This window comes from Muntiacus reevesi, chromosome 1, assembly GCF_963930625.1.
Source record: "Muntiacus reevesi chromosome 1, mMunRee1.1, whole genome shotgun sequence".
NCBI lineage: Eukaryota > Metazoa > Chordata > Mammalia > Artiodactyla > Cervidae > Muntiacus > Muntiacus reevesi.
The window spans coordinates 230,724,521-230,751,218 of record NC_089249.1 but is presented as its reverse complement, the minus strand read 5'-3'; the positions used below and the strand labels follow the sequence as shown (position 1 = coordinate 230,751,218).

At 56.6% G+C, this 26,698-nt stretch overlaps 1 protein-coding gene across 2 annotated transcripts; it reads left to right on the top strand.

Annotated features, from left to right (window-relative positions):
- The first annotated feature begins 217 nt into the window (after nucleotides 1–217).
- PCDH1 (protocadherin 1) lies at nucleotides 218–26,698 on the top strand. 2 transcript variants are annotated; one of them, XM_065918785.1, is made up of 6 exons: nucleotides 218–418; nucleotides 8,982–9,844; nucleotides 12,831–15,026; nucleotides 20,357–20,576; nucleotides 21,518–21,556; nucleotides 22,683–22,807. In XM_065918785.1, exons 1-5 carry the CDS (start codon nucleotides 379–381, stop codon nucleotides 21,541–21,543), a joined length of 3,345 nt encoding a protein of 1,114 aa, XP_065774857.1. In that variant the 5' UTR covers nucleotides 218–378; the 3' UTR covers nucleotides 21,544–21,556; nucleotides 22,683–22,807. The 2 variants fall into 2 exon arrangements, with proteins under 2 accessions (XP_065774857.1, XP_065774856.1); XM_065918784.1 differs by lacking the exon at nucleotides 21,518–21,556 and having other exon boundaries at nucleotides 22,683–26,698.

The window sequence follows — 26,698 nt, the reverse complement described above, 5'->3', positions numbered from 1 at the left end:
TAGCAAAAGGGGTCCCGGCTTTGCGGAGCGGTGCTGGGGTCCCCTCCCAGCAGAACCAGAGCGGTCCCGAGCTCCACCTCCCGGCCACGGAGCGGGGGGAGGGGGACAGGGAGGCGGGCGGGAGGCGGGCGGGCGGGCCAGGAGGGAGGGGGAGGGAGGGGGCGGGCCCGGCTGTGCGCTCCGCTCGCTGCTGGCTCCGCCGCCGCCACCGCCGCCGCCGCCGCCGCCGCCGCCTCACACACTCCGGGAGCGGGAGCGCGGCGCGGACGCGAAGCCGCCGGGGCTGCTGCGCGCAAAGCCAGCCGGAGCCGAGCCTGAACCGCAGCGCCAGTCCGAGCCGTGCCGAGTCGCAGCCCGGGCCGGGGCCGGTGGCGGCTCATGGACTGCAGGGCCCGCGGCCGGCGCTGCCCAGAATCGGGTAAGGATCGGTGGCGGTGGAGGCGGCGGTGGCTCCCGCCCGTGAGCGGCCATGGCCGGCGGGAGCCGAGGGAGGGGCGCTCGGCCGAGCGAGGCCACGGGGGCCCAGTCGGTGCTCCGCGTGCCGGGGTTGAAGTGGGGGCGTTTGGGAGCTCGTAGTGGGGGTTGCGGCCGGGGCACCCTGGCCTCCAAGGTCCGCCGCAAGAAGCCGAGCGAGGAGAGGGAGTGCTGGACTGGACCCCAGCCTAGGCGCCCTGCACCCCGGTGCGCTTGGAGCTGCGGGGATAAGGGGGCTCCGGGAGCGCGAGAGATGGAGATGGTTTGGGGCAAGTGCGCAGCCCCCAGTTGGGGGGGCACTCCCCGAGGATGTAGCAAGGACCCTCATCCACAAGCACACACACACTTGTTGGGCGACCAGCTCGGATCACTTAGGCGCGTCCAGCTCCCCGCGGGCACCCGGAGGGCCAAACCACGGACATATGCACACACATACATACATATGTGCACACAGGCGTACCTCCCGCACACCAGCGCCCGCTGGGGCACCGCCACTAGCTGAGAATCCGCTTCAGCGCCCGCACGCTCAGCAGTACGGATACACAACCCGTGGTCCTACAAAGCAACAGAACAGCCGGGTGTGACATTCGGCGACTTGCACACACAAACGCAATCTCGTGCCCTAAAACAGGAGTGTCACGGCCACAGTTCGCCAGACGAACACTCAAAATCCAGCCTCACATACATATTCCTTTAAGGAACACACCCTAACATAAATTATGTTACACTCTTTGGCCAGAACATAGGTACACAACACGTCTTGCTTGCACCCCTCGATTGCACCCATAAACGCAGAGTGTTTCCGCACACGCCTTGAAGGCACACACCCTAACACAGCAAGTGGCACCCACAACAGCGCTTCACGGTCACAAACACAGAGTCTATTGCTTCCCGCATCTTAATACTGGATTTCACACACACCTTCCACCAACAATATCACATTACACCTTGCGGGGTATATACACAAACACACGCGCTCTGTCCCTCTCCCTCAGAGGCCAGATTCCGTCCTGGGAAGCCGCCGTGCCGCCGGGAGGGCCCCTAGCGCCCCTTCGCCTTAACACGATACAGGCAGTGTAAATATCGGCCCGGCGGGAACCCTAGGGGCGGGCTGGCCGGACCTGCTTCCCCGCCGGCGCCTCCCCCACCCCCACTCCCCGGCCAGCCGGCCGGGTATTCCCGGAACAAGCTGGACCTGGCAGGCCGCGCCACCCCGCCTCCCCGAAGCTCCGGGGCACTAGGCCCTTTCACAAAGGGTGCCAACCTTGGGCAGTGTTTGCGACCCTCTTCGGACCATTCAGTTGCGTTCTCCGAACCACCTGGATCCCCAGCACACCTGGGTCCCACACACCTGTGTCCCTTACACCTGGGCGTCCCCTCCGCCAGGTCCCGGCTGCAGGCCAGAGTCGTGTGCGCGGGCGAGGCCCTGGGACCGGGAGGGCACGCGCGGCACGCGCAGGAGCAGAATTGGCAGGCGACAAGGACTCGCACTCCTCCCCCCCACCTACCCTCGGGAGCCCAGACTTCTGGCCTCTGTTTCTCAGCAGTGGCCGGCGACCATTCCTTCTAGCAGGAAATATTCGGGGCGGCTCTGAGGTCTTTCATGATTGAGAATAGGGTAGAGCCCCCTTTTCTGCCGTCCGCGAGAGGCTCGGTTTTACGAGAATTTCTCCTCCGGGCCGGGCTCGCCGCTTTGTGATTCCGGCGCCGGCTCGCTCCCTGCCCCCTCCCGGCGCCCGCGGCACGGCTCTCGGCGACGCCGGCTTGTAGGGGGTCCCTAGGCTGAGACCCGGAGTGCAGAGGAGGAGGGATTCCCTGCGGCGGCCTCTGGGGCCGGGGGCGCCGGGGGCCCGCTGGTGAGGCGCATTCTCCCGGCGCCGCACTCGCGCCTCGCCTCGAGCTCGGGGAGGCCCGGCGCCGCGGGGGTGAGGGTGGGGGTGGGGTGGGGCTGGGCGAGCCGGAGGATGCTGGAGGAACTGCCGCCGTCCCACCCCCGACACTCTCTCCAGTGTCCTCTGGGAGGAGATGCCCCGAGCGCAGGGTGTGTGCCGCGAGCGTCCGCGGACTGCTGCGGTGTAGGTTGGGGTCTGCCCGTCCCGGCCTGTCCGGCTGAGTCCAGGACGTCGTGCCGGAAGATGCCGAGGGCCTTCCATTACCTGCTTTGAGCCAACCCTTGGTAGCTGCCTGGAAAGAGGGCGCCCAGAAGGTGTTTGTGACAGTCAGAGGTCTAGGTGTGTGGGGGCTAGGGGTGGGGCAAGTGTTACTTTCTTGACGTGGGGGTCTCGGAGGATTGAGATCTGTAATTATAGCTAGACCCATGGAGTGGATCGAGGAGAGAGGGATGAGAAGGGCCTCCAGAGACTGCCGGGGCAGGGTGGCAGGGGAGCAGGTCTGATTTCAGTTCTGGCTGCATTTAGTTTCTCCCCTTCCCTCTCACCCAATCACCACCCCCGAAAGGGATTTCAGCTGGAAAGGGGCGTCTTGCTGGCAGAGGGTCTGCTGCTGTGTCTACTTGGTCAGGGGACCTGGGCTAGGTAGAGATGGTGAGCTAACTGCTGCGGAGTGTGGGTGGAAGGGTCAGGAAGGGGTCTGGGAGGATGGAGGGAGGAGCTGAGCAGGAGTCAGGGCTGGGGAGAGGAGATGGGGAAGGAGGAGATCCTCATATGGGGTGAGGGCTGCCCCTACCATGAGAGAGGATAGTTGGTGCTGCAGAGATTGTTTCAACCATGTATTGAGCTCCTACTGTCTGCCAAGGCCCATGGTGGGTGATGAGGATGCAATACGGTAGTAAGATACACAACTATCCTTGCCTTCATAGGTCTTCCCAGCTGGCAAGGGATTTGTTCACTGATTTATGAAACCAGTGAGCACCGACTGTGTGCCTGATACTGGACATGAAATGCTCCATTTAGAGAGAAAGATATCTCTCCTTTACAATAGACCTTAATGTATCAGCTCCCATTTAATCCTCCCAAATAATTTCAAGAGGGAGGATTATTTCCATTCCACAATATAGAAATATCTTCAGAGAGGTAAAGTCAGTTGGCCAAGGTCACACAGCTAGCAAGTGGTGGAACAAGGGCTTGAACTCTGACAATCTGACTCAAGAATGCAGGTGCCTGGAAACCCCACAGAGGCTAATAGAAGGTTGTGAAAGAGAAGGGAGAGGAGCTGAGGGCTGCACACTTATTCACTGTGGGAAGCCTCTGAACAGCTCCACCCCACACAGCCCAGCTTGCTTACCCTCCTCTCCCAGATGTTTGCTGTGTCCCTCGGTGATTTGTGCCCTCCCTAGTGGTGGCCGTTTGATACAGTGCAGGGGTGGGGGGTCACAGCTGACCTGGCCTCTGGGGCTGTGACATCTGCCCCTGTGTGTTTCCTCTCTGGCCACAGCATTCAGGAGGAAATGGCCCCTGGTCCCCGGGGTGGGCTGGCAATGAAGGTTCCAGGTGACCCTCACAGCCGTCCTCTTCCAGCCCAGGTGTTGACACAGATGGCGTTTTCCTTGGCCTTCCCGGACTCTGTGCGCTCCCACCTCACTGTGCTCGTGGAGCCTGAGAAGAATGAGTCACTGACCCTCCTGAGGCTCTGACTGCTCAGGGTCCTGGGTGCCCAGTGTCTCTAGGTGGAGGTGGGGACACCCCTGCCAGGAAGGCAGCCAGTGCCTGGGCAAGGGCAGATAAGGCACTAATGGCTTCAGAGGCTGCCGTCTGGGACTAATGACTCCCTGTAACCAACCACCAGGACAAAGTTCAGGGATGGGGGGAGCAGGAGTAGGAGGGGTTGCCTCACTGCCACTCCTGGCTGTTCTGTTCTCTCTCCCTGCATCCACCAGGGATTTTGTGTGTGTGTGTGTGTGTGTGTGTAGCAATAAGTGATTTCTGTTGATTTCTCTTCCCCCATCCAGTGTGTGAATGTGTGTGTGTGTGTGTGTGTGTGTGTGTAGCAACAAGTGATTTCTGTTGATTTCTCTTCCCCCATCCAGTGTGTGAATGTGTGTGTGTGTGTGTGTGTGTGTGCATAGCAACAAGTGATTTCTGTTGATTTCTCTTCCCCCATCCAGCCTTTTCTCAACTCATGTGGGGAAGCATTCTTATTTCTCAAATCCCAACTCTTCAGCTTACTAGAGGCTCCCCCGGTGGCTCAGTTGGTAAAGAGTCTGCCTGCAATGCTGATGACCCAGGTTCAATCCCTGGGTTGGGAAGATCCCGTGGAGAAGGAAATGGCAACCCACTCTAGTACTCTTGGTTGGAAAATTCCATGGATGGAGGCTACAGTCCATGGGGTCGCAAAGAGTCAGACATGACTGAGTGACTTCACTTTAACTTTTCAGCTTACTATTTCTATGACCTAAGGCAGTTATTCTTTCTGAGCCTTAGTTTTATCATCTGTACTATGGGAAGCCATGTAATAATAAACAGGACCCATTTCAGAGTGTTGGGAAGATTAAATGGGAAATGGATGTAAATGTAGTAGAATCTCTGGGAGTGTTAGAGATAATGGTGGTTAAGGTGATGATGACAGAAATTATACTTCATTCTTAATTCCAAAGACCTAGAGTACCTCAAGGTTGTTCCCAGAAGGTTCCAGACCCTTGCTGCCTCCACCTTGCTGCCTGGGGGGTTTCTCCCTCTTCCAGAATCAGAATTCCTAAGGGTGGGGCCAGATAGTACTCATTTTAAAGGGACTCTTCAGGTACTTAAAGAGCCTAACCTTCTTCAGCTCTTGATCCTACTCTGGGCAACCCTCTCCTAACCCCTGGAAACTCCCCCTGCCCCCAACCGTCCATGCCTTGGATATTCCTTTTGTGTTCCTCCCAATCAGAAGTTAGATGCCACAATCCTTCCCTGATTCCCAAGGATGACAGGGGGGCTTCCCTGGTGGCTCAGTGGTACAGAATCTGCCTGCCAGTGCAGGAGATGAAAGAGACTTGGGTTTGATCCCTGGATGGGGAAGATTTTCTAGAGAAGAAAATGGCAACTGGCTCCAGTATTCTTGCTTGAAAAATTCCAAGGACAGAGGAGCCTGGTGGGCTATAGTCCATGGGGTCACAAAGAGCCCGACACAACTGAGCGACTGGGCAAGGGTGACAGCGTGAGTGAGAGAATGTGTATGAGTATTAGGAGGCAGGCGGGAGGTGGGGAGAATGTGTCACAGACTTGCTATGTTTGTGCTGCCTGGGAGGCCTGAGGGGTCAGAGCCCCTGGTTGTGACCTGAGATGGGGAAGGAAGCCCCCGAGATTGGTGCTTAATCTGTAGCTCTTAGAGCAGCTACAAATTAAAGTCACCCTGATGTTGCCAGACCATGGACCTCTGAAGTTGTAGCCAAAATTTGTGAACATTTGTTTTTCTTGGAAAAATCTGCCATGTAGTTTCATAAAATTCACTAAGGGGGATGTGACCCCAAAAAGTTACAAATTGTTGATCTGGAGAGAGTGAGTGGAGGCAGGCGGTCACTGCTTTATTTCTCCTCTTTGTCAGGTTTAAGCCCCACCCAGCCAAGACTTGTGCACGGAGTTGGTGCTCACAGTGATCCCATATTGTGTGTGTGCTGTGCAAGGGAGGGCAGAAATAAGGTGCCCAGAAGGGAGTGAGGTTCTTTGGAGATAGGCGGGTTTGGGTTGGGACTTGATGGTAAGATGAGCCCAGTGCCAGGTCCATGCGGAGAGGGGAAATGGCTGAAGGATGGATCCAAATAGAGCATCAGACAAATTCCTCTCTCCTTTAAAGAGATTAAGATTGCAGCTGGGAACAAACACACACTGCCCATCTGATAACAGCCTCACATGTGTTGAGCCTATTAGTGGGAGAAATGACCAGGGAGGGGCTGTGGTTGTGTAAGGTGTCTGCATTCAATGACCATTTGCTGAGATCTAACCTATACAAGAAGGATTAGATCAGAGCCCAGGGAGTTCTCCGTGAAGTAGAGAAACTGGATGAGGACAAGCAGTGAACGCACACAAAATTCCAGGATAGGTTAGCTAAAATAATCACAGTCATTCATGAGCTGTTACTGAGTCCCTACTGTACTGTGCAGGGGCTTCCCTGGTGGCTCAGTGGTAGAGAATCCACCTGCCAACTCAGGAGACCCAGGCTCAATCCCTGGGTTGGGAAGATCCCCTGAAGAAGGAAATGGCAACCCACTCCGGTATTCTTGCTTGGGAAATTTCAAGGACAGGGGAGCCCCGAGGGCTACAGTCCATGGGGATGCAAAACAGTTGGACTAAACAACAGCAGCGGCAACTGTGTACAGGGTCCAGGGCGAGGCCCTCAGGATGGATATCCAGGTGAACAAAGCAGCAGCTCTCTTAGTTTCTGCTCACAGAAAGACAAACAATTCACAAGTTATTCCCCAAATGGCTACCTAACTACAACTGTAAGTGCTTTGAGGGAGCATTTGTTGAATGCCCATGTGCTAGGCATTCAGCCCACATAATCTCAAACTCCCTAGGAAAGAGGTAGTGTTATTCCCATTTTACTGACAAGGAAACTGAGGCTCTAAATCAACTGCTCCAGCTCACAGGGTCAGGAAGTGGGCAGCTGGGGTTTGCCTCAGACTGCCTGATGTCACAGGCCCTGCTCTTCTCCATCCTACTGCCCTACACCTGTCAAATGGGTACAACCCAACAAAAGTGACAAATAGTCATGAGTTAGAACTGTCGGCTCCACAACGACAGATTGCATCTGTCTTATTCACTGCTGTGTTCCACTGCCCAGGATAAAGCCTGGAACATTTTAAGTACCCAATAAATGTTCCCTGAAAGCATGAATGAGCACTGTAGTGAGCCCAGCTCTGGGAAGGGGCACAAGTGGGGGCTGGGGGATGAGTGCAGGGAGCCCTGTCCCTTCCCCCAGGATGCTTGGGGAGGTGGAGAACACAGGACTAGGTGCACAATATGGGGACTGAATAACACGGGCGGGCGGTGTCCCCGGCTGCACGGTGATTCATTGCCGAGGGATTGGTACGCACAATAAGTGGCTGTGAGTTGGAGGAAGGAGAGGTCACTGTGGGCTGAAGAGGCCTGGGAAGGCTTCCTGGGCGACCAGCTGCCTTCAGTGGGGTGGGTGTGGCCTGTGACAGGGCCTGGGTAGGATTTCCAAGTGCAGGGCACCTATTTCCAGGGCAGTCAAGGACCTGGGGACAGGAGATCCAGCCTGAGCCTCTGTTGAAGATGCCGGGCCAAAGACTTTGGATTTGAATAGTGGGGCTGGTTGTGGTGTGGTGGTGCTGGAGAAGAGGAGGTAGTCAAGACTGGTACTGAGGTGGAGTCTGCTGACACACAGCTCAAAGCTGAGGAGACCAGCAGAAGAAGCAAGCTGCTGTCGTGACTGCGGTGCAGCTTCTGGTTGGCTGGGGCATACGGGCCTCTCCCGGGAAGGATTTGGGGGTGGGCAGGGAGAGGCAGGTGTGAGATGGGGCTGGACCGGTTAAGGCCGGGAGGGGCCAGGTATGAGGTAGGGGCCAGATGCACACTAGGAGACTGAACAGACATGTGGGAAGTGGTCTGGGCAAGGCTGCTCATGTCATCGGCAGCCCTATCCCAGTTAGACCTGCTGGACTCCTAGTTTCTAAGGACAGGCCAGGGCAGCTCCCAATGCCAGTTCCAGGGCTAGTCAGCTCTGACCACTGCCCTGACCCCAGTATTGACGTCTGCTATCTTCCACGTACCTGCCCATGTTTCTCCTCCCCAACCCTCTGTGGAGAGCGAGGGTGGAGGAACTGTGTGTGTACACACAGGTGTCCATGCTCAGGGGCATATGTGTTTGCAAGGAGGTCAGGGAGGGAGAACTCCTATTCCTCAACCTTGTTTTCAAGCCTTGGTTGGGGCCCTGTTCAAGCTGGCCCTTTGTAGGGGTGGGCACCCTGGTTAGCAGAGTGATTAGTGTCAGAAGAAGGGAATTTGAGATGTCCTACCTCACATGCGCACACTGACTTGGCATCTCAGAAGGGATAGGAACGTGACGTCATCCCTTCTGCCTGCAGCCAACTTGAGCGGCCCTCAGCATGGGCGGTGCTGATGATCAGGGTCTGGGGAATGTGAGGGTTCCTGCGTCTTTCTCCTACTGTGTTCATGGCAGGGGATGGGGGGCTCCAGGTCTCGCCCTTGCACTTGCTGTCTCTCCCTATCTCAGTATCAGGGTAATTAGCATGGGTGACTAAGGCAGGATGCTGGTGAGAAGGAGGTGTTGGGCAGAGCACAGAGCAGAGAGCAGGGAGGGAGGGAGTGTCAGGTGGGTCCGGGCGTTGCAGGGGCGGGAACTGCTCTAGACCTGTTCCGGCGCCTACCGGCTCCTCCAGCTGGAGCAGACACTGCTGCTACACTGGGCTGTGGGTGAGACCCCGGGTTCTGGGTCCTGGAATCGGTACTCTGTACCGGGGCAGAGCTCTCTCCTGGAGATCAGTGTGTAGGTGGGAGAGAGGGGGAGTTGGGGGCAGCTCTGGGCAGCTCTCAGGGCCTGGGCTCTCCTCCCAGCTGACCACTCTGTTCTGTCTCTCCCCTTTACAGCTCTTCTGATTCTGGAGCCTGCCCCAATGGGGCCCCTGAGGCACAGCCCAGGCCCCGGGGAGCGACGTCTGCTGCTGCCCACCCTGCTGCTAGCACTGCTGCTGCTGCTGGCTCCGTCCCCAGGCCATGCCACTCGGGTGGTGTACAAGGTGGCTGAGGAACAGCCACCCAATACCCTCATCGGGAGCCTCGCCGCCGACTACGGTTTTCCCGACGTGGGCCACCTGTACAAACTAGAGGTAGGCGCCCCGTACTTGCGGGTGGATGGCAAGACGGGTGACATCTTTACCACCGAGACCTCTATCGACCGTGAGGGGCTCCGTGAATGCCAGAACCAGCTCCCAGGTGAGCCCTGCATCCTGGAGTTTGAGGTGTCTATCACGGACCTGGTGCAGAATGGCAGCCCCCGGCTGCTGGAGGGCCAGATAGAGGTTCAGGACATCAATGACAACACGCCCAACTTCGCCTCGCCAGTCATCACATTGCCCATCCCCGAGAACACCAACATCGGCTCACTCTTCTCCATCCCGGTGGCTTCAGACCGAGATGCTGGCCCCAATGGCGTGGCGTCATATGAGCTGCAGGTGGGGCCCGAGGCCCAGGAGCTATTTGGGCTGCAGGTGGCAGAGGACCAGGAGGGGAAGCAGCCGCAGCTCATCGTGATGGGCAACCTGGACCGGGAACGCCTGGACTCTTACGACCTCACCATCAAGGTGCAGGATGGTGGCAACCCCCCACGCGCCAGCAGCGCCCTGCTTCGGGTCACTGTGCTCGACACCAATGACAATGCCCCCAAGTTCGAGCGGCCATCCTACGAGGCTGAGCTGTCTGAGAACAGCCCCATAGGCCACTCAGTCATCCAGGTGAGAGGCCCCTCCATCTAACGGTCAGGGTGACCCACTCTACCCTGGGTCTGCTCTACCCTACGTCTTCCCTGCTTTACCCCGTGGGTGACTTCCATATAGAAACGGGAGCCCACCCCAACCTCGTGAGAATTCCCTTCACTTAAGGGCAAAACAGTCAAAATACTGCAGTGAGATCTCTTTTCCCAGCCCCTGCTTGGTGAGACTTTCCTACCACACCCCGCAGGGGAGTGACTTTCCTCTGTCAAGCTATTTACGTGACAGTGACACAGCATAAGAACAGTGATCCCCCATCCCTGAGGCAGAGTCAAACTGGAGAAACCTCTGCAAAGTGAAACCCCCATCCAAGTCAAATGACATTCTCCTCCCCAGCAAATCGAGCTGAACACATGAATCGCCTTTTGTCCAAGTAGATTCTCTCCAGAGATGAGCATATCTTCCCAACCAGGGGCCCGTTAGCCAGATGAGAGTTTCCTGACTTTGCCCATCCCTGACAGTCAAATGAAATCATTTTAGTCAGGTGAGTCCTCAGAATTCTAGAAAACTAAAAAAAAAAAAAAAAAGATTCTAGAAAACTGTGCTCAGATGTCTATACATCCGTCTCCTCCCCTAGGCACTGGGCACCCGTGGGTATGGGGTGCTGGGCACAGTGGGGGGGGTTGGTGGCCTCTGTTGCAGTTCTCAGCACCCCTTTCCGTGGGAACTGCCCCAGGGGCTGGCCAGCTTGGTGGGGCCAGGGCCCGGGAAGGAGCCGAGAAAGCGTCCCTGCAGACAGGTGGGTGTATCTCGCGCTGTCATCTCAGCCCTGGCCTCCTGCCAGCCCCAGAGCCTTTCTCCTTCCCCATGGGCTGAAATTGTCTGTCTTTGATGTGAGGGAGCTGAGGAGGGCTCAGACTGCCCTGCACACCGTTAGCTGTCCTGGGAAACCATTCCTTCTACATCCCCAAACTGAAGCAGAGCACAGGGGGAGTTTGGACCTTTATTTAGTGGCTGGTGGACTGGAACCTGTAGAAGACAGACTGAGAGAGAGAAGGGAGACAAACAGCTGGGGATGGTGACTAATAATAGCCTAAGTGCTGGGCACTGTTCTGAATACATTCTGTGTATTATATCATTTAATCCCCACAGTACAAAGTAAGCATTATCCCATTTTACAGACGGGAAACTGAGCCCACAGAGATTAGGAAACTTTCCTCATATCACCCATCTGATGTGTTCAGATCCCACCTCGGCCACATCCAATAGTTTGACTTCAGAGCCCATGGGTTTAAGAGTCGAGAAGTGGGATGAAGCAGGAGAATGGGGCAGAGACGAGGCTACAGGTAGATAGAGCAGAAAAGAGAGGATAGGAGAGAACCAGCAGTGGGAAAGAGGCAGAAGAACTGAGAAAGATGGGAGGGAAAGACAGAAGTCAAGTCAGAGAGAGAGGTAAGCTGGCAAGGAAAGCGGATAAGGAGGTGGGTGACCAAGCTAGAGACAGGGAGACAGACAGTGGGAATCATAATGAAAAGTCAGTGACAGGCTGAGGGGATGGAGGGGCGAAGAGAAACTGTTAGAGGAGTGAGCAGAGATCAAGTAGCTGGGAATCCTGACCCGCGTGTCTTTACTGTCAGAAAAACATCCTGATGGGAAGGAAAGACACTAGCAATGGCCCATAGAGTGTCAGCACTGAGTTTCAGAGGTGAATGGATGGATGGCTGAATGGATGAACAGAAAGAGAGATGCATGGTATTTAGGGAGCACTTGGCACATGCCAGGCAGTGTTAGACATTTTTACAGATACCATCCCATTTAATCCTCATCACAACCTTGTGAAATAGGTTCTATTATTATCCTCATTTTACACTTTTGTAAACTGAGGCTTGAGGATGTTAAATCATTGACCCAAGGTCACATTATTGGGAAGTAGTGGAGCTGGGATTTGAACATAAGACTCTATTGCTCTGTTCCCCAGACACTCTGCCTAGTTGCACCTATCTGGTCTCCCTGCTCATCTCCCTACACATACTGCCGTCACATTCAGTTGGGCTGTGACCTAACTCCAGATCGCATGTTTCTACCTGACCAGTGCTCCCTCATGGCCATTCCCACCTGGCTCCTGTTGCCCCGTCACCACCCGTGTTTGTGTAGACTTGGGCCGAGTGTGCCTCGGCGTGGGAGGGCGTGCCCACTGCAGAGGGACAGACAGTTCATTGTCTGATGCTGGGAGCCCAGCCTGCTGCCAGCAGGCTCTGTGGCCTGCACCAGTCCCTCCTTCTTGGCTGCAGGCTCGGCCGGATTCCTCAAGTTGGTGCCTAGCCAGCACCAGACCTGGGAGGGGAAGAGACTTGAAACAGGTTTCCCCGGTTTGACAAGAGTAGTGACCTGGTTTGGAGGGCTCCCTCTGACCCACATCCCTATCTGGCTGTTTTCAAAAAAAGCAGTCCCCTCACCTGTGGCCTCCAGGTGGGCATGTGGGTCTCCATTCATGTACAAAAACACACGTACACAAACACACATACCTTCTCACAGTCAGAACACGTGTATGTTCATGCATGCCTATTATACACATATGCCATACATGCACACCATCTCTACTAATCACACATTCCCAGCTCTTCAGAAGGGTTGAAGGCCAGTTAAATTGGGTGGAAGGGCTACCCTGGTTGCTAGTTGGATCTTCATCCCCACGTTTGGGTGGACTAGTATAGAAATGATAAGTAGAGTTCAGTTCTGCCCTGTCTCATCTCTAGTAGTAAGTCTGCAGCACCATCGAGGATTTGTGGGTTGTTATCTGTGCTCTTCAGGGAAATAGATCAGTAATATCAGCTACAGTGTCAGGAACTGGGAAAGGACAGGGCTCACACGTGCTGCTTTTGGAAAGGCTGCCTTATTAGATTAGTCATGTCTGCTGTGCTCCCTGGAAAGGCAGCCCTGGTGTCCCTTAATTTGTTATCCCCAAGCTAACCCAGCCCTGTTTCCCTCGTTTGTCGCCCCTGCCCTGTAGGTGAAGGCCAATGACTCAGACCAAGGTGCCAACGCAGAGATCGACTACACTTTCCACCAGGCGCCTGAAGTCGTGAGACGTCTTCTGCGACTGGACAGGAACACTGGACTTATCACTGTGCAGGGCCCCGTGGACCGTGAGGACTTGAGCACCCTCCGTTTCTCGGTGCTTGCCAAGGACCGTGGCACCAACCCCAAGAGTGCCCGAGCCCAGGTGGTGGTGACTGTGAAGGACATGAACGATAATGCGCCCACCATCGAGATCCGTGGCATAGGGCTGGTGACACACCAGGACGGGATGGCTAACATCTCGGAGGATGTGGCGGAAGAGACAGCTGTGGCCCTGGTGCAGGTATCTGACAGAGACGAGGGAGAGAACGCGGCTGTCACCTGTGTGGTAGCAGGCGATGTGCCCTTCCAACTCCGCCAGGCCAGCGAGACGGGAAGCGACAGCAAGAAGAAGTACTTCCTGCAAACTACTACCCCGCTCGACTACGAGAAGGTCAAAGACTACACCATCGAGATTGTGGCCGTGGACTCTGGCAACCCGCCACTCTCCAGCACCAATTCCCTCAAGGTGCAGGTGGTGGATGTCAATGACAATGCGCCTGTCTTCACCCAGAGTGTCACTGAGGTCGCTTTCCCAGAAAACAACAAGCCGGGTGAAGTGGTCGCTGAGGTCACTGCCAGTGATGCCGATTCGGGCTCCAATGCTGAGCTGGTTTACTCTCTGGAGCCTGAGCCAGCTGCCAAGGGCCTCTTCACCATCTCACCTGAAACTGGAGAGATCCGGGTGAAGACATCCCTCGATAGGGAACAGAGGGAAAGCTATGAGTTGAAGGTGGTGGCAGCCGACCGGGGCAGCCCTAGTCTCCAGGGCACAGCCACTGTCCTCGTCAACGTGCTGGACTGCAATGACAATGACCCCAAGTTTATGCTCAGTGGCTACAACTTCTCGGTGATGGAGAACATGCCGGCACTGAGTCCGGTGGGCATGGTGACTGTCATTGATGGGGACAAGGGGGAGAACGCACGGGTACAGCTCACAGTGGAGCAGGACAATGGTGACTTTGTTATCCAGAACGGCACAGGCACCATACTGTCCAGCCTGAGCTTCGATCGGGAGCAGCAAAGCACCTATACTTTCCAACTGAAAGCTGTGGACGGTGGTGTCCCACCTCGCTCGGCTTACGTTGGTGTCACCATCAACGTGCTGGATGAGAATGACAATGCGCCTTTTATCACTGCCCCTTCCAACACCTCCCACCGGCTGCTGACCCCCCAGACCCGTCTGGGTGAGACAGTCAGCCAGGTGACAGCTGAGGACATTGACTCTGGTGTCAATGCTGAGCTGACCTACAGCATTGCTGGTGGCAACCCTTATGGACTTTTCCAGATTGGGTCACATTCTGGTGCCATCACCCTGGAGAAGGAGATTGAGCGCCGCCACCATGGGCTGCACCGCTTAGTCGTGAAGGTCAGTGACCGCGGCAAGCCCCCACGCTACGGCACAGCCCTGGTCCACCTGTATGTCAACGAGACCCTGGCCAACCGCACGCTGCTGGAGACCCTACTGGGCCACAGCCTGGACACACCGCTGGACATCGACATCGCCGGGGACCCAGAATACGAGCGCTCCAAGCAGCGTGGCAACATCCTCTTTGGTGTGGTGGCTGGTGTCGTGGCCGTGGCCTTGCTCATTGCCCTGGCTGTGCTTGTACGCTACTGCCGGCAACGGGAGGCCAAGAGTGGCTACCAGGCTGGCAAGAAGGAGACCAAGGACCTGTACGCCCCCAAGCCCAGCAGCAAAGTTTCCAAGGGCAACAAAAGCAAGGGCAAGAAGAGCAAGTCTCCCAAGCCTGTGAAACCAGTAGAGGATGAGGATGAGACCGGCCTGCAGAAGTCTCTCAAGTTCAACCTGATGAGTGACACCCCCGGGGACAGTCCGCGCATCCACCTGCCCCTCAACTACCCACCAGGCAGCCCTGACCTGGGTCGCCACTATCGCTCTAATTCCCCACTGCCTTCCATCCAGTTGCAGCCCCAGTCGCCCTCCGCCTCCAAGAAGCACCAGGTGGTGCAGGAACTGCCGCCTGCAAACACATTCGTGGGCACCGGGGACACGACGTCCACGGGCTCTGAGCAGTACTCCGACTACAGCTACCGCACCAACCCCCCCAAATACCCCAGCAAGCAGGTAGGCCAGCCCTTGAGGCTCAGCACACCCCAGCCCCCACCCCACCCCTACCACGGGGCCATCTGGACCGAGGTGTGGGAGTGATGGAGCTGGTGTCTTGGACCTGCTCTGCTCACCAGCCCTAGGCAGTGGTGGGAGGTGGAACCAAAGGTCAGGGAATACTGGGACCGGCAATGACCCTGCTGCCTCACCCAGGCTTGGAGGGCTGGGCCCAGTGAAAACGGAGGGTTCGCTCTGTGTTCCCCCACCCACCGCCCCTCCCCACTGGGAGAGGCCTGTGATTTGTTACATCCTGGGACACGAGCAGATGCCGGGTCCTGCAGGTGGGGGCTGATGGGCAGGGGAGCAGAAGGCTTTGGAGGCAGAAGCCGGGAGGGAAATGGAGAATGAGTCTCCTTCAAACCTGGGTCTCTGTCTGAGACCAGCCATGGGTGCTTCTCTAAAGGGGAAACAGGGAGACCTGGGGTCCTGGTGGGTAACCAGGTGGGGATTCTGTCAGGGAGGGGGGCCTCCCCTTTTGTGCCTTCTCGTGTACTGTGTGTCACCCTCTTCCCCACCCCAGACTCCTGGGCTGGGCCCCCCATTCCTCTTCCCCAGTCCCAAACACTTCCCCCGATAATAAAGTTCTCTATTTTTGGAGTTTTGGTTTCTTATTTTCCTGGAAGTGAGAGAAGAAGTGAGAGAGACTGGAAACAATCCTTTGTCTGGAGGTCCCGCCTCAATGTCCCCATCCCTGCTCTTTGACCCTCCCCATGTCCCAGACCTGTACCTCTCTGCCAACCCTATCTTAATTGATCACCTTCCCCCCCCACCCATGACGATGACCGAGTCCATGTCTGAGTGAAGCACCCTTCAAATGGAGCTGTCCAGCAGTGTATCCCTCTCCTCATGGTTGTTTTTTTTTTTAAAAACAATGTTTGTTTGTTTAGGCTGGGCCAGGTCTTAGTTGTAGCATGTGGGATCTAGTTCCCTGACCAGGAGTCAAATCCGGGGCCCCTTGCATTGAGAGCACAGAGTCTGCCCACTATACTACTAGGGAAGTCCCCCTCCCCTCAGGTTTGTGAGGCCTCCTTGGGAATGATGCCCTTCATTAAGAAATCAGGTGGAGAGGCACCCAAGTCCTGACCTTTCTCCACTGGCTAAGACTTGACCTTTCCCCTCTGTGCACAGAGGGGAGTTGAGCAGTTCCCAATAGAGCTCAGACCAGAGCAGCTGGTAGGGGTAGGTGGAGTGCAGTCTGGCTGCCTCAGGTGAAGGCATAGAACCTCTTAATTATACTAGGCACCTTCCCTAGAGGCAAGATCTTCCCAAGTCCCTTTCCCAGCCTCTTCATCCCAAAACCGCTCAACACCCAGCAATTAGCCTGCTTTGCCCTGTCTTCCCACCAGGGTCACCAGCCCGGACTGCCGGGAGGGAGGGCCCAGGGAGAGGGGAGGGAATCCTCCAGTTCAGCGGACCAGCCTGCTCTACGCCCCCACTGCTGACCCAGGCTGAGGCACCCGATATGGCCCTCTCCCTTCCCTTCCTTCAGCTCCTTGCTCTGGCCACCCTTAGCTGCTAGCTCTCATTCACTCTCTCTCTCTCCGTCTCTCACTTCTCCCTCTCCTGGGTCTGCCCTGTCGCTGGCTGTGCCCAAAGAGGAGGCTAAAGTCAGAGTGAGGGGACTCAGGTCCTGGGGGAGCCTCTGAGGCCAGAGGCAACCTGTGTCCATGGTGACTGAAGAGGCTTGAGACACTCCCAGGAGGTCCAAGGCGCCAGCTCTCTATTCTGATTCTGTCCACAAACTCCCCAACGCCCTGGGGCACCCCCAAAGTAAAAATCCTGAGGGTTTTGGAGGAGTGGGGCATGGGGAAGTGAAATCTGGTTTCATCTCATTTCTCCTGGACAAATAAGCATCTCTAGGGTGACCTCCAGCAGCTCCTAACTAATCATCCTTTCTCTTGTTCCTCTCCTTGCTGCCACTGCCTCTCCCTCTTTCTTCTGTTCCTTTAGCTCATTCATCTCTTTTTCTTTCCCAAAGTCTGAGGGATTGTCCTTTACTTGGCTCCAGACCAACCCAGGGATGGAGCCACACCGCACATTCGAACATAACCAAGTCAGGACACAGCTGTTATCATCAAAACACATAGGCTGAATCCCTACTGTGCTCAGCACTGTGCTAGCTAGACCCTGAGGAAAAAATGGTCATATTTCTACAAGACATTCAAGTGACAAGATGAGGCAGTTGAGAATCTTGGTGTTGATTCTTACCAGTGAGAATGCCACGTAGAAAAGCTTTTCCCAACTTGTTCTGCCACTACTCGCTTTCGTGTTTTTTTTTTTTTTTTTAGTCCTTACCAGGTGCAACGTACCATGCTAAGCATTTTATGTGAATTAGCTCATTCAACGCTCATAACTCTTTGTGAGTAGGTCATTTTACAGAAATGAAAACTAGATAGTGATGGAGTCAAATTCAAATCATCAGGAGATCTGGTTGCCAGAGTCTGCTGTTTTCCATTATGCACTTTTTGACTAAGTTCAGATTAACCTAATAAAGGCTCTGCAAAGTTCTGCAAGAAGGGAGAAACTGTTAAGCTTTGTATAACTCTGGGTTTTCCAAATTTATTTGACCATGGTGTCCCCTCCCTTTCTTTGAGGCATGTAGTATGAGAAGACATGGGAGTGGGCTCCTGAGAGGGGAATGTGCACCTTGAACCAGCTCTTCCTGAAGTGAGGAGCAGGAGATGGACGGGAGGCTGAGCCGGTCCCTGGGGCAGGAGTGAGTGTCACCGCTGGAGGCAGGGAGAGGGCAGAAAGGGGATTCTGAACGAAATGGAGGATGGAGTGGGGAGCTGAGAAAGGAGATTGGAGGAGTGTAGGCTATAGAGGACATAGATGCCTTGTCAAAAGTTCCTTAAGAGGAAATGGGAGCCCCTGAAAGCTCTTGAATTTTGAATGAACTAAGTTTTAGAAAGTTCACTGGAGTGTATGGTGGATTTAAGTTGGTGGAGTTGAAGGTACAGGACGGAACTCCTAAGGTCTAGGCAAGGATGGTGGCGAAGGGAATAATGGATGGATGGATCAGCTGACATTCTGGAGAAAAGATCCATAGAACTCAAGGAATAATTGGGTATGGGGTAGGGGTGGGGAGTGAAGGGAGAGCTACCAAGATTTCCAGATAGATACCATCCTTCTGAGTCTGGATAAGGGGGATAATGGTAAGATCATTGTCCATGCAGAAGCTGATTGAAGAGAAAGAATTTGGTTTCAGGCATGTTGAATCTGAAGGGTCCCTGAGGACACCAACTAGAAATATACAGCAAGTGTCTAGAACTTCTGGACTAGGGTGTTTGAGACAGATTTTGGACATAGGCTTTTAAGACTTATTTATTTATTGGCCAAACTGCACGGCATGTGGGATCTTAGTTCCTCAACCAGGGACTGAACCTGTGCCTCCTGAAGTAGAAGTGTGGAATCTTAACCAATGGACTGCTGGGAAGTCCCTAGACTTTTTAAGATTTGATGATAGTCATAGAACTAAAGGGAATATTTAGTATTGAGTGTGACCCAATCCTCCATTTTAAAGAAAAGCATCATAGAAAGAGACCAAGTAATGTGTATCCCAGGAGGCAGGATCGCAGCCTTGGATTACCAGGCACAGGTTCTGCAGGGAGGGAGGGCTGTTGGCTAATGTCTAAAAAGAAAACTGTGAAAAAAATAACACTTGATAGCCAGGCTACTCTGTGCCTCCCAGAGCCCATGGAACCTATCATCAGGTCAGTTTGGGAGATCTTGTCTGTTACCACCCAGACCTTTCAGTGTTTTGGATCCCAACACGGATCTCGAGAAGGGTTGTCTGTGCCTGAAGATGGAGTGGGAGGCAAGGTAGGAAGGCAGCTCGCCGTGCTGACACCCTCCCCCACCCCAGCTGCCTTGAATGGGACACAAATTGTGTAGGTATCAGGAGGGTGGGTCTGCAAACCTGGGCCACCCTCCCTCTCTATAACCTCCTATTGAGAGTTTTAAGAACAAAGCACAAAGTCAGAGGATCAGAGGGAACCTGGAGACTCATCAGCAGGGCCCTGGGCATGGGCTGCTCCCACCCCTGGCCTCCAGGGGCCCTTGGTCTTCGCCCTCCACAACTCCTAATTTCTGGTTGGCAGGAGAACCAGTGGCAGTCCCAGGTGGGTGTTTGGGTGATTGGTTGGTTGTGCCAAGTGCCAGGCTGAGGTTGCCAGGTTCCTGGGATGATCATTAACCCATGGCAGGCAGACAGAGCTGCTGGCTGGGAGCAGCCTGTCACTGTTGCACTTCCCCGACCCCAGCTTCCAGTCTAAATCCTGACTCCACCAAGCCAGCAGCCCCTCCCAGAAGCTCCTTCCTGTTTCCTAGAAGGAGTCTCCATCTGAAGCCAGCCTTCTGAATCCCTGATGGATGCCGGCCCCTCCTCCTATGCCCGGGTCTCCTCCTGGCCCCTGCCCTCTCCAGTTAATCCTGTTTCCTGATGTGGAGGGCTGGGGAGTTTCCATTGTTCTGCCACCCCACCCCCAAGGTGCCCTGGTTTGTTATCAGGCTCCTTTTCCTTCTTCCTTCCCACCTTTTTCCACTCCCAGGCCTCTCAAGGGGAACAAGTGGGGACAGGGGCTGAGGGGGAGAGGACTCAGCAGGGAGTCCTGCCTACGGCACTACAGACCAGGGGGCATTGCAGACCAGGGGTGAGGAACAGAAGCTCAGAAAGTGGTTAGCAACGCCACTGGATGGAGGCAGTAGGAAGTTACGGAGCAATGAGACAGGTGAGGAGCTGGAGTCTGGAGGCTGCTATTTGGAAGTTAGGGAACTGTTCTGGTATTGGTGAGCTGTTTTGGAATGAGGAGTGTGTCCTGCTTTCAGGGAACTGTTCTAGAAACTGGAGGCTTGCTGGTGTTTAGAGGCTATGCTGGAATTAGGGGAGTTGGCTGGTATTGTGCTATTTTGGTGTTGGCTGTCTGGAATGAAAGAGAGGCTGTGCCAATACTGGGAAGCTGTGCTCTAACAAGTGGTTGAACTGGATTAGGCTTATCGTTGCTGGCCTGGGGGCTATCATAACACTGGGGCCTGTGCTGTGTTGGGACTTTCCGTGTGTGGTCCTGGCTGTCCTGGGAGCTGTCTTAGAATGAAGGGCAGCCCTCTATGAAGGTGTCTGCTTTCTGGGGGGCTGTGCTGTGCTGGGGGGCTGGGCCTCTTCTTGGTTGCTGCTGAGGCCTAAAGGACTAGAAGCTCGGGGGTAGGCTTGGCTGGGGCTGCAGCCTGGTGTGGTGGTGGGCCCGTGGGGCAGGCTGGCCAGCCAGCAGTGACGTTTCCTCTCCCCGCAGTTACCTCACCGCCGCGTCACCTTCTCTGCCACCAGCCAGGCCCAGGAGTTGCAGGACCCATCCCAGCATAGCTACTACGATAGTGGCCTGGAGGAGTCCGAGACGCCATCCAGCAAGTCATCGTCAGGGCCCCGACTGGGTCCCCTGGCTCTGCCTGAGGATCACTATGAGCGCACCACCCCTGATGGCAGCATAGGAGAGATGGAGCACCCCGAGAACGGTGAGGGGCATTGGCATGGTCGGGCATCCCAGGAATCAGTAGAAGCCTGAAAACGGTGACAAGACCTTACAAAACAGTCTCCATCTCTTGAGCTCTTCTGTGGTCAGCAGTAATCACTGTGCAGAGTGCTTTCTTGCATATATTCATTGAATCTGCATAACCGCTCTGATCTGAGAACTTTATTGTGCCCACTTTACAGTGGAGAAAACTGAGGCTCAGAGAGGTTGACTCACTTACCCAAAGTCATATATAGGAAGTGACAAAGCTGGGAAGGATTCAAACCCAGGCTTCTCTCATTCCAAAGACTTTGCATTTAGCACTACTCTATATTGCTTCCTGGGAACAGGGACCCCAAGAATGGGGGCTAGAGGGCTCAGGTAGTGGTGAGGGAACCTTGAGGCAATCTTTTGACGTGATGAGGGTCAGAGGGCCTTGAGGAAAGGTAAGGGACCCTGGATGCTCTAAGGAGCCCAGAGAAGGGTATGATGGTCCCCTGGGGGAGCAGGAGATGATTTGGCGGACGAGAGGGGTGGTGGGGTTGGGGAGGGGAAAGTCTTGTCTGGAAGAGGTTTGTAGGGTGATGACGGAAGTGAGGTCTGGGCGGGAGCAGTGTGGGGACATATGGGGGATGTGTTGTCAGAATGTATGGATGCAGTGCGTGTGTGTGTGAAGGCATCTGTGGTGGCCCGTGGTGGGGAGCCTAAATCAGCTTGCCCTTGGGATAGATAGACTCTCCAGCTTGGAGCTGTCCTCAGGTCTCGCCCCCTCCCTCAGGCCGAAGTCCCGAAGCCCCCCAAAAGATGAAAGGTTCCACACCTCACCCTGAGGGCACAAGATTCTTGTCTGACTCCCAGGCCCCAGGTCTCAGAGTGTCCTCTCTCCCCACCCTGCCCATCCATGCGCGATCTCACGCCCGTCTCGTCCTTTTTGTGCCCGCGCAGAGCCGGCTGGCAGGAGCAGGCCCTGAGGCGGACTGCCAGGTATGTGGGAGCTGCTCTGGGGTCTGGGGTCTGTGGGACTCAGCCCAGCACCCAGCCCCGCCCACCCAGTGCCCGTGCTCTGCTCTGTGCCATGCTGGGTCCCCCACTCTGCCCTGAGCTGAAGAGCCTGGGTGCTCTGAGGGTTAACGACGGAGCTGTCCCCTTTTCACCTGGCAGTGGCAGGAGGCCAAGCCAGGGTGGGTGGTGCCAGGGGAGCCCCCACCCCAGGTGGTGCTGCTCAGTCATGTCCCTGGCGAGGGGTGGGGCGGCGGTCACCGCCTGGTGCTGTCCCCAAGAGAGGGCGGGATGGGGGCAACTGTGACAGGAAGTGCTCCAGGCCCAGCCGTTCCCATAGAGACCCCGGGTGCCCAGCAACCACACCGGCTACTGCTGATGTCAGGCGGCCAACTCCTGTTCCCGTGGGTATTCTGGGCAGGGAGCCGGGACAAGGCCAAGGGTGGTGGTTGCTGTAGGGGCCAGAGTAAGGCGGGGTGGGGCTGCATGAGCGTGCTTGTGGCTATGTGAGTGTGTGCTTCTATGGGAACCCCTGGCTTTGTAGTGGGGCCTTGCTGTGCTGGGGTGGGGTTCCAGGATAGCTGGGGGCATGATGAGGCTTGAGGGGGCTCAGAAGAAAGATATGTGCCCACCTCTGTCTGAGGATAGAGATGCCCGGTGTAGATTTGTGCATCCATGCCTACCTGGGGGGAAGGCTATGGGTATGTGTGGGGAAGGGGGGGACGAGGGAGAAAGAGATTGTGTTTGTAATGAGGATGGGGGTTTCCTCATCCCTGTCTGAGGGTAGATGTGCATGTGTCAGCCTGCCTGGAGGTAGATGACAGAATGCATAGATGGGTTGTGTGTTTGTGCACCTGTCTGAGGGCAGATACAGTGGGTGTGTGAGGAGAGCTGGAGGATGGAAGAAGGAATATGTCTATTTAAGGATAGGCTGTGTGTGTGAGAGTGCACGTGCCGTGGATGGTGGGAGGGTGTGTGTGCCTGTGAGCTTGGTGGACAGGAAGGGGTGTGCACTCTTGTTCCAAGGCAGAGTGGAGGTGCTGTTGGGAGGCCATGGAGAGAGCCCTGGGAGGCTGCCCAGCCTGAGGACCCTCCCCTTTCTTCCCTGCAGACCTGCGCCCTCTGCCTGACGTCGCCATGACGGGCACCTGTACCCGCGAGTGCAGCGAGTTTGGCCACTCCGACACGTGCTGGATGCCAGGCCAGTCGTCTCCCAGCCGCCGGACCAAGAGCAGCGCCCTCAAACTCTCCACCTTCGTGCCTTACCAGGACCGAGGAGGGCAGGAGCCTGCGGGCGCCGGCAGCCCCAGCCCCCCGGAAGACCGGAACACCAAAACGGCCCCCGTGCGCCTCCTGCCCCCCTACAGTGCCTTCTCCCACAGTAGCCATGATTCCTGCAAGGACTCGGCCACCTTGGAGGAAATCCCCCTGACCCAGACCTCGGACTTCCCACCCGCGGCCACACCGGCATCTGCCCAGACGGCCAAGCGTGAGATCTACCTGTGAGCCCCCTTCTGGCCGGCCGGCCACCCCTTCCCTAGTCGCCGGCCAGCTCCCAGGTGGGCCCATTCCAGGGTCCCCGCTCCTGACTCCTCCAGCGTGGACTTCCTGGCCAGGGCCCTGAGTTGGGGGTGGGGTACTGGCCTCATGACCACGCTGGCCCTTCCCCCATGCAGGGTCCAGGTCCTCTCCCCTCACTTCATCCCTCACACCCTAGGAAGCCCCCTCTTCCTCTTTATGGGGCTCCTCCCAGCTGATGCCCAAGAGGGCTCCTCTCTGATGACTAGGCTTCCTTCCCTCGACTTCCAGGGAGCACCCCCTTACTTTTGGGCAGATGGTGGAGTCAAGGGCGTGGGTAGCACACTTTTAATTCATTGTTTCCCGGATGGCCGACCAGGGCGGGGATAGGATGCCCCCATTCCAGCCCTGCAGCAGGGCTGAACTGGGGAGCCCCCCTCCCTGGGAACTCCCAGAGGAAATTCAACCGCCAGGGGCTCCCCGAAGGGCTGTTGTTACCAAAGGTGGGGTGGGGATGGGGGTGAGAGTGGGGCGGAGGCCTTGTCTTCCTGTACTGCTCCTGGGCCGGCCCACCTGCCTGCCACATGCCCATGCCTGGTCCCATCTGGGGGCCCCCCCTTCCCCACTGGTCATGCAGTGTCTGTATATAAGGACCTTGGAATGATGTCCCCATTTCTGCCTGATTTGCAACTTTTCTTGTTGATGTTGTGTTGTCTTGGGGGACCCTTCTGGGGGGGACCTGCCCTACGCCCCCTCCTCCCTGCCGCAGTGCCCCCCACCCCAGGCCTCTATTGTTCCATGTTGTAAATACCCCTGGGGCCATGGTGGGATGGGGGTGCAGGCCAGGGAAACAAAGGGTGGGTGGGGGTAAGGGTAACATTCGCCTATCAGCAGAGCTGGGCTTTTATTTAATTTTTTTTAAGAATACAAATCTCTATTTTTTTGGAACTGTTACGCTGTGCCCTGGTGGGGGGAATCCCCGCTCAGGCTGGCCCCCACATCCAGATGAGCATCACAGAGGGGCCCTGAGGCTGTGGGGGGCAGCTGGACAGGGGTGGGATGACTGTGCCTCTGGCCTGGTTGGGTGAGTTGGGAGCAGGAAGGTTTGCTCAGGGGGTGGCTGGTTGCTGCCCCCAATAGGGGGTACCTGCACCCTGCCCCCTCTCTGCCCCCCACCCCCAGCCCCTGCCATGACTGACCCGTCAGCCTGTAAAACCACCATTGCCTTGATCTCAGGGGGTGGGAAGGGCGCCTCAGGGCACCCTGGGCTCCAGGCCCCCTTCTTCCAGTTGGGCTTCCCTTTGCCAGGGTCAGGGGTCCCATGGGGGTGGGGAGATTGGGGGGCAGAGAAGCCCAGTCAGCCATGATGAGGTGGGATTCTTCACCTCAGGGGGCCAGGGTGTGAGGGGCATCCTGCAGAGCCTCCGTCTCCCACTGTGGCCATCTCAAAGCCTCAGTCCCCCTTCCCTCCAGAAACCCCCACTGCCTTGGCCCATACCTCTCCAGCTCCCCAGGGGCCCAGGCTGGGAGGCTGGAGACTCAGGGTATGGCCCTTGCTTGACTTCGTCTAAGCTTGGGGGGGTCGGCCCAAGGGTGGGAGGGGTGGGTACAGGCTGCTGGGTTGTCTGGTGCCTTTGGGAGCTGTGTTGCTGGGGTCTTGACTCCTGTATCCCCAGAGACCCCACCTCCACCCCTGAAAGCCAGGGGGCTGAAGAATCACCTAATTCTCTGCTCCTTGCCCCTAACTTGGCTTGGGGTAACAGTGCTGGGAAGGAGAACATTGTTAGGCTGGTGGCCCCAGCATCCACAGCCCTTCTATGGAGGGCAGGGGGTAGAGTGGGCTGGGATGGCAGCAACCAGGTCCAGGGATTGGCCAAAGGCTCCTTTCCCTCGGGGAGGCCCAGGAGGTGGGCTGGGGCTGGTTAAAGAGACAGCCCCTTCCCCCTGCACAAACGGGGCAGGTGCAATAGTGGTGGAGTTGGTAACATGAGTTGCCCAGCTGGTGGGTCAGTGGCTTGGAGGGCTGTCCTGGGTCCTGGAGTTCAAGATTCTGGCAAGATTGTATGCGGCCCATTTGCTTGGTGGAGAGGGTGGTCCAGACAGGAGGCATTCCTGGGGTCAGCAGACTCCCCTTGGAAGCCCCTGGTGGCCTGGGCACCCTGCCCTGGTCTTGGAGGCCCCTGAGCACTAAGTGGAAGGGCAGAGGAGCACTTTGCACAATGGAGAAGCCAGAAGGAAGAGAGTGGCCCAGGTGGCCAGGAGGGCTGAGAAGCACAGAGGAGCCCTTCCCACAGGCGAAGGCAGAGCCCTAGCCCCCTGGCTGGGGTCGGGGCTCTGAGTCTGTCACCACCTGGGCACTGGAGAGGTGAAACCAAAGGTGGGCAGGGGGTGGGTGACAGCACCGGGGACCACTCCCGTTGGTCCTAGGTCTGTGAAGCCCCTCCCCAATGCCTTGTGTCGCGTACAGTTTTATGTACAAATAGGCGACATTTGGCCAGAGGAGACCCCGCTCAAACCCAGCCTGACCCAGTCAGTGTCTTCCTAGAGGGGACCTAGTCCGTCCTCACCCCCTACTTCAGAGCATGTCTCTTGGTAGGGGGAGGGTATATGGGGACATACTTCTCTCCTAGGGTCCCTGAAGCGTGTCTCACATCCCCAGGGGAGAGTCTCTGGGGCATCCCTCACCTCTGGGGGCTCCCTAGGCCCTATCTCTCCCCTTAGGAGTCTCTAGGGGTATATGTATTCCCTCTGGGGACCATGGGAGCATGTCTCCCCCCTACCCAGGCTCTCTGGGGAGCCTGTTTTCCTCCCAGGGTTCCTGGGAGTACTTAAGGCATGTCAGTCTTGGGCCATCTCTCTTCCCAGGGAAGGGGGCTATCTCTGAAGCATGTCTGGGAAGAGATGTTTCTGGCCCTCCCCCCACCTCTCCTCCGGGGGTCTCTGACCTGCAGCACTTGGGATGAGACTGGGCAGCTCTAAGTTGTCTTTTCTCCTAGGGCCGCTGGGATACCTCTCTCTCCTGAGGGCCCAGGCTCTGGAGCCATCTCTTCCCTGGACGGGGGCTGTCTCCTGGTGTTGGGTTGGCTTGTGTTAGCCAAGAGAAAGCCTCTTAGGGGGCGTCTCCACGTGGGACTTCTCTGGGAGGGGGGACTGTGTCTCGCCCATGGGGTTTCTGGGCGGTGTGTCTGCCCGTGGGGAGGGGGAGACTGTGTCTCCTCGGGTATCTGAGTGGGGAGGGGGGCCGTGTCTCTCTCGTGTGTTGGGGGGGGTGGGGATCAGGGAGGGGGGTTTTGGGCGCGTCGGGTGCCCACACTGGGGTCGTGTTTCTCTTGGTTCGTGCCACTTCCCACCGCCTCGCTCCTCCCGGGAAGGGCCCCCGCTCCGCCCCCACTCCTCCCCTGTCCCTGGCGCTGCGAGCACAATCCCGTTGATTTGTAATGATTTCTGTCTCTCTGTCTTTCTCTTTCTCTGACCGCCCCCCGCCCCCCGCCGCGAGCATGCGCAGGCACCGCCCCTACCCCTCCGGTTCGGTTCGTTTCCGGTTTGTTTGCTGAGCTGTCAATGAAAGACCCGTGTAATTATTCCCGAGCTTTACAATAAAAGTGTGAA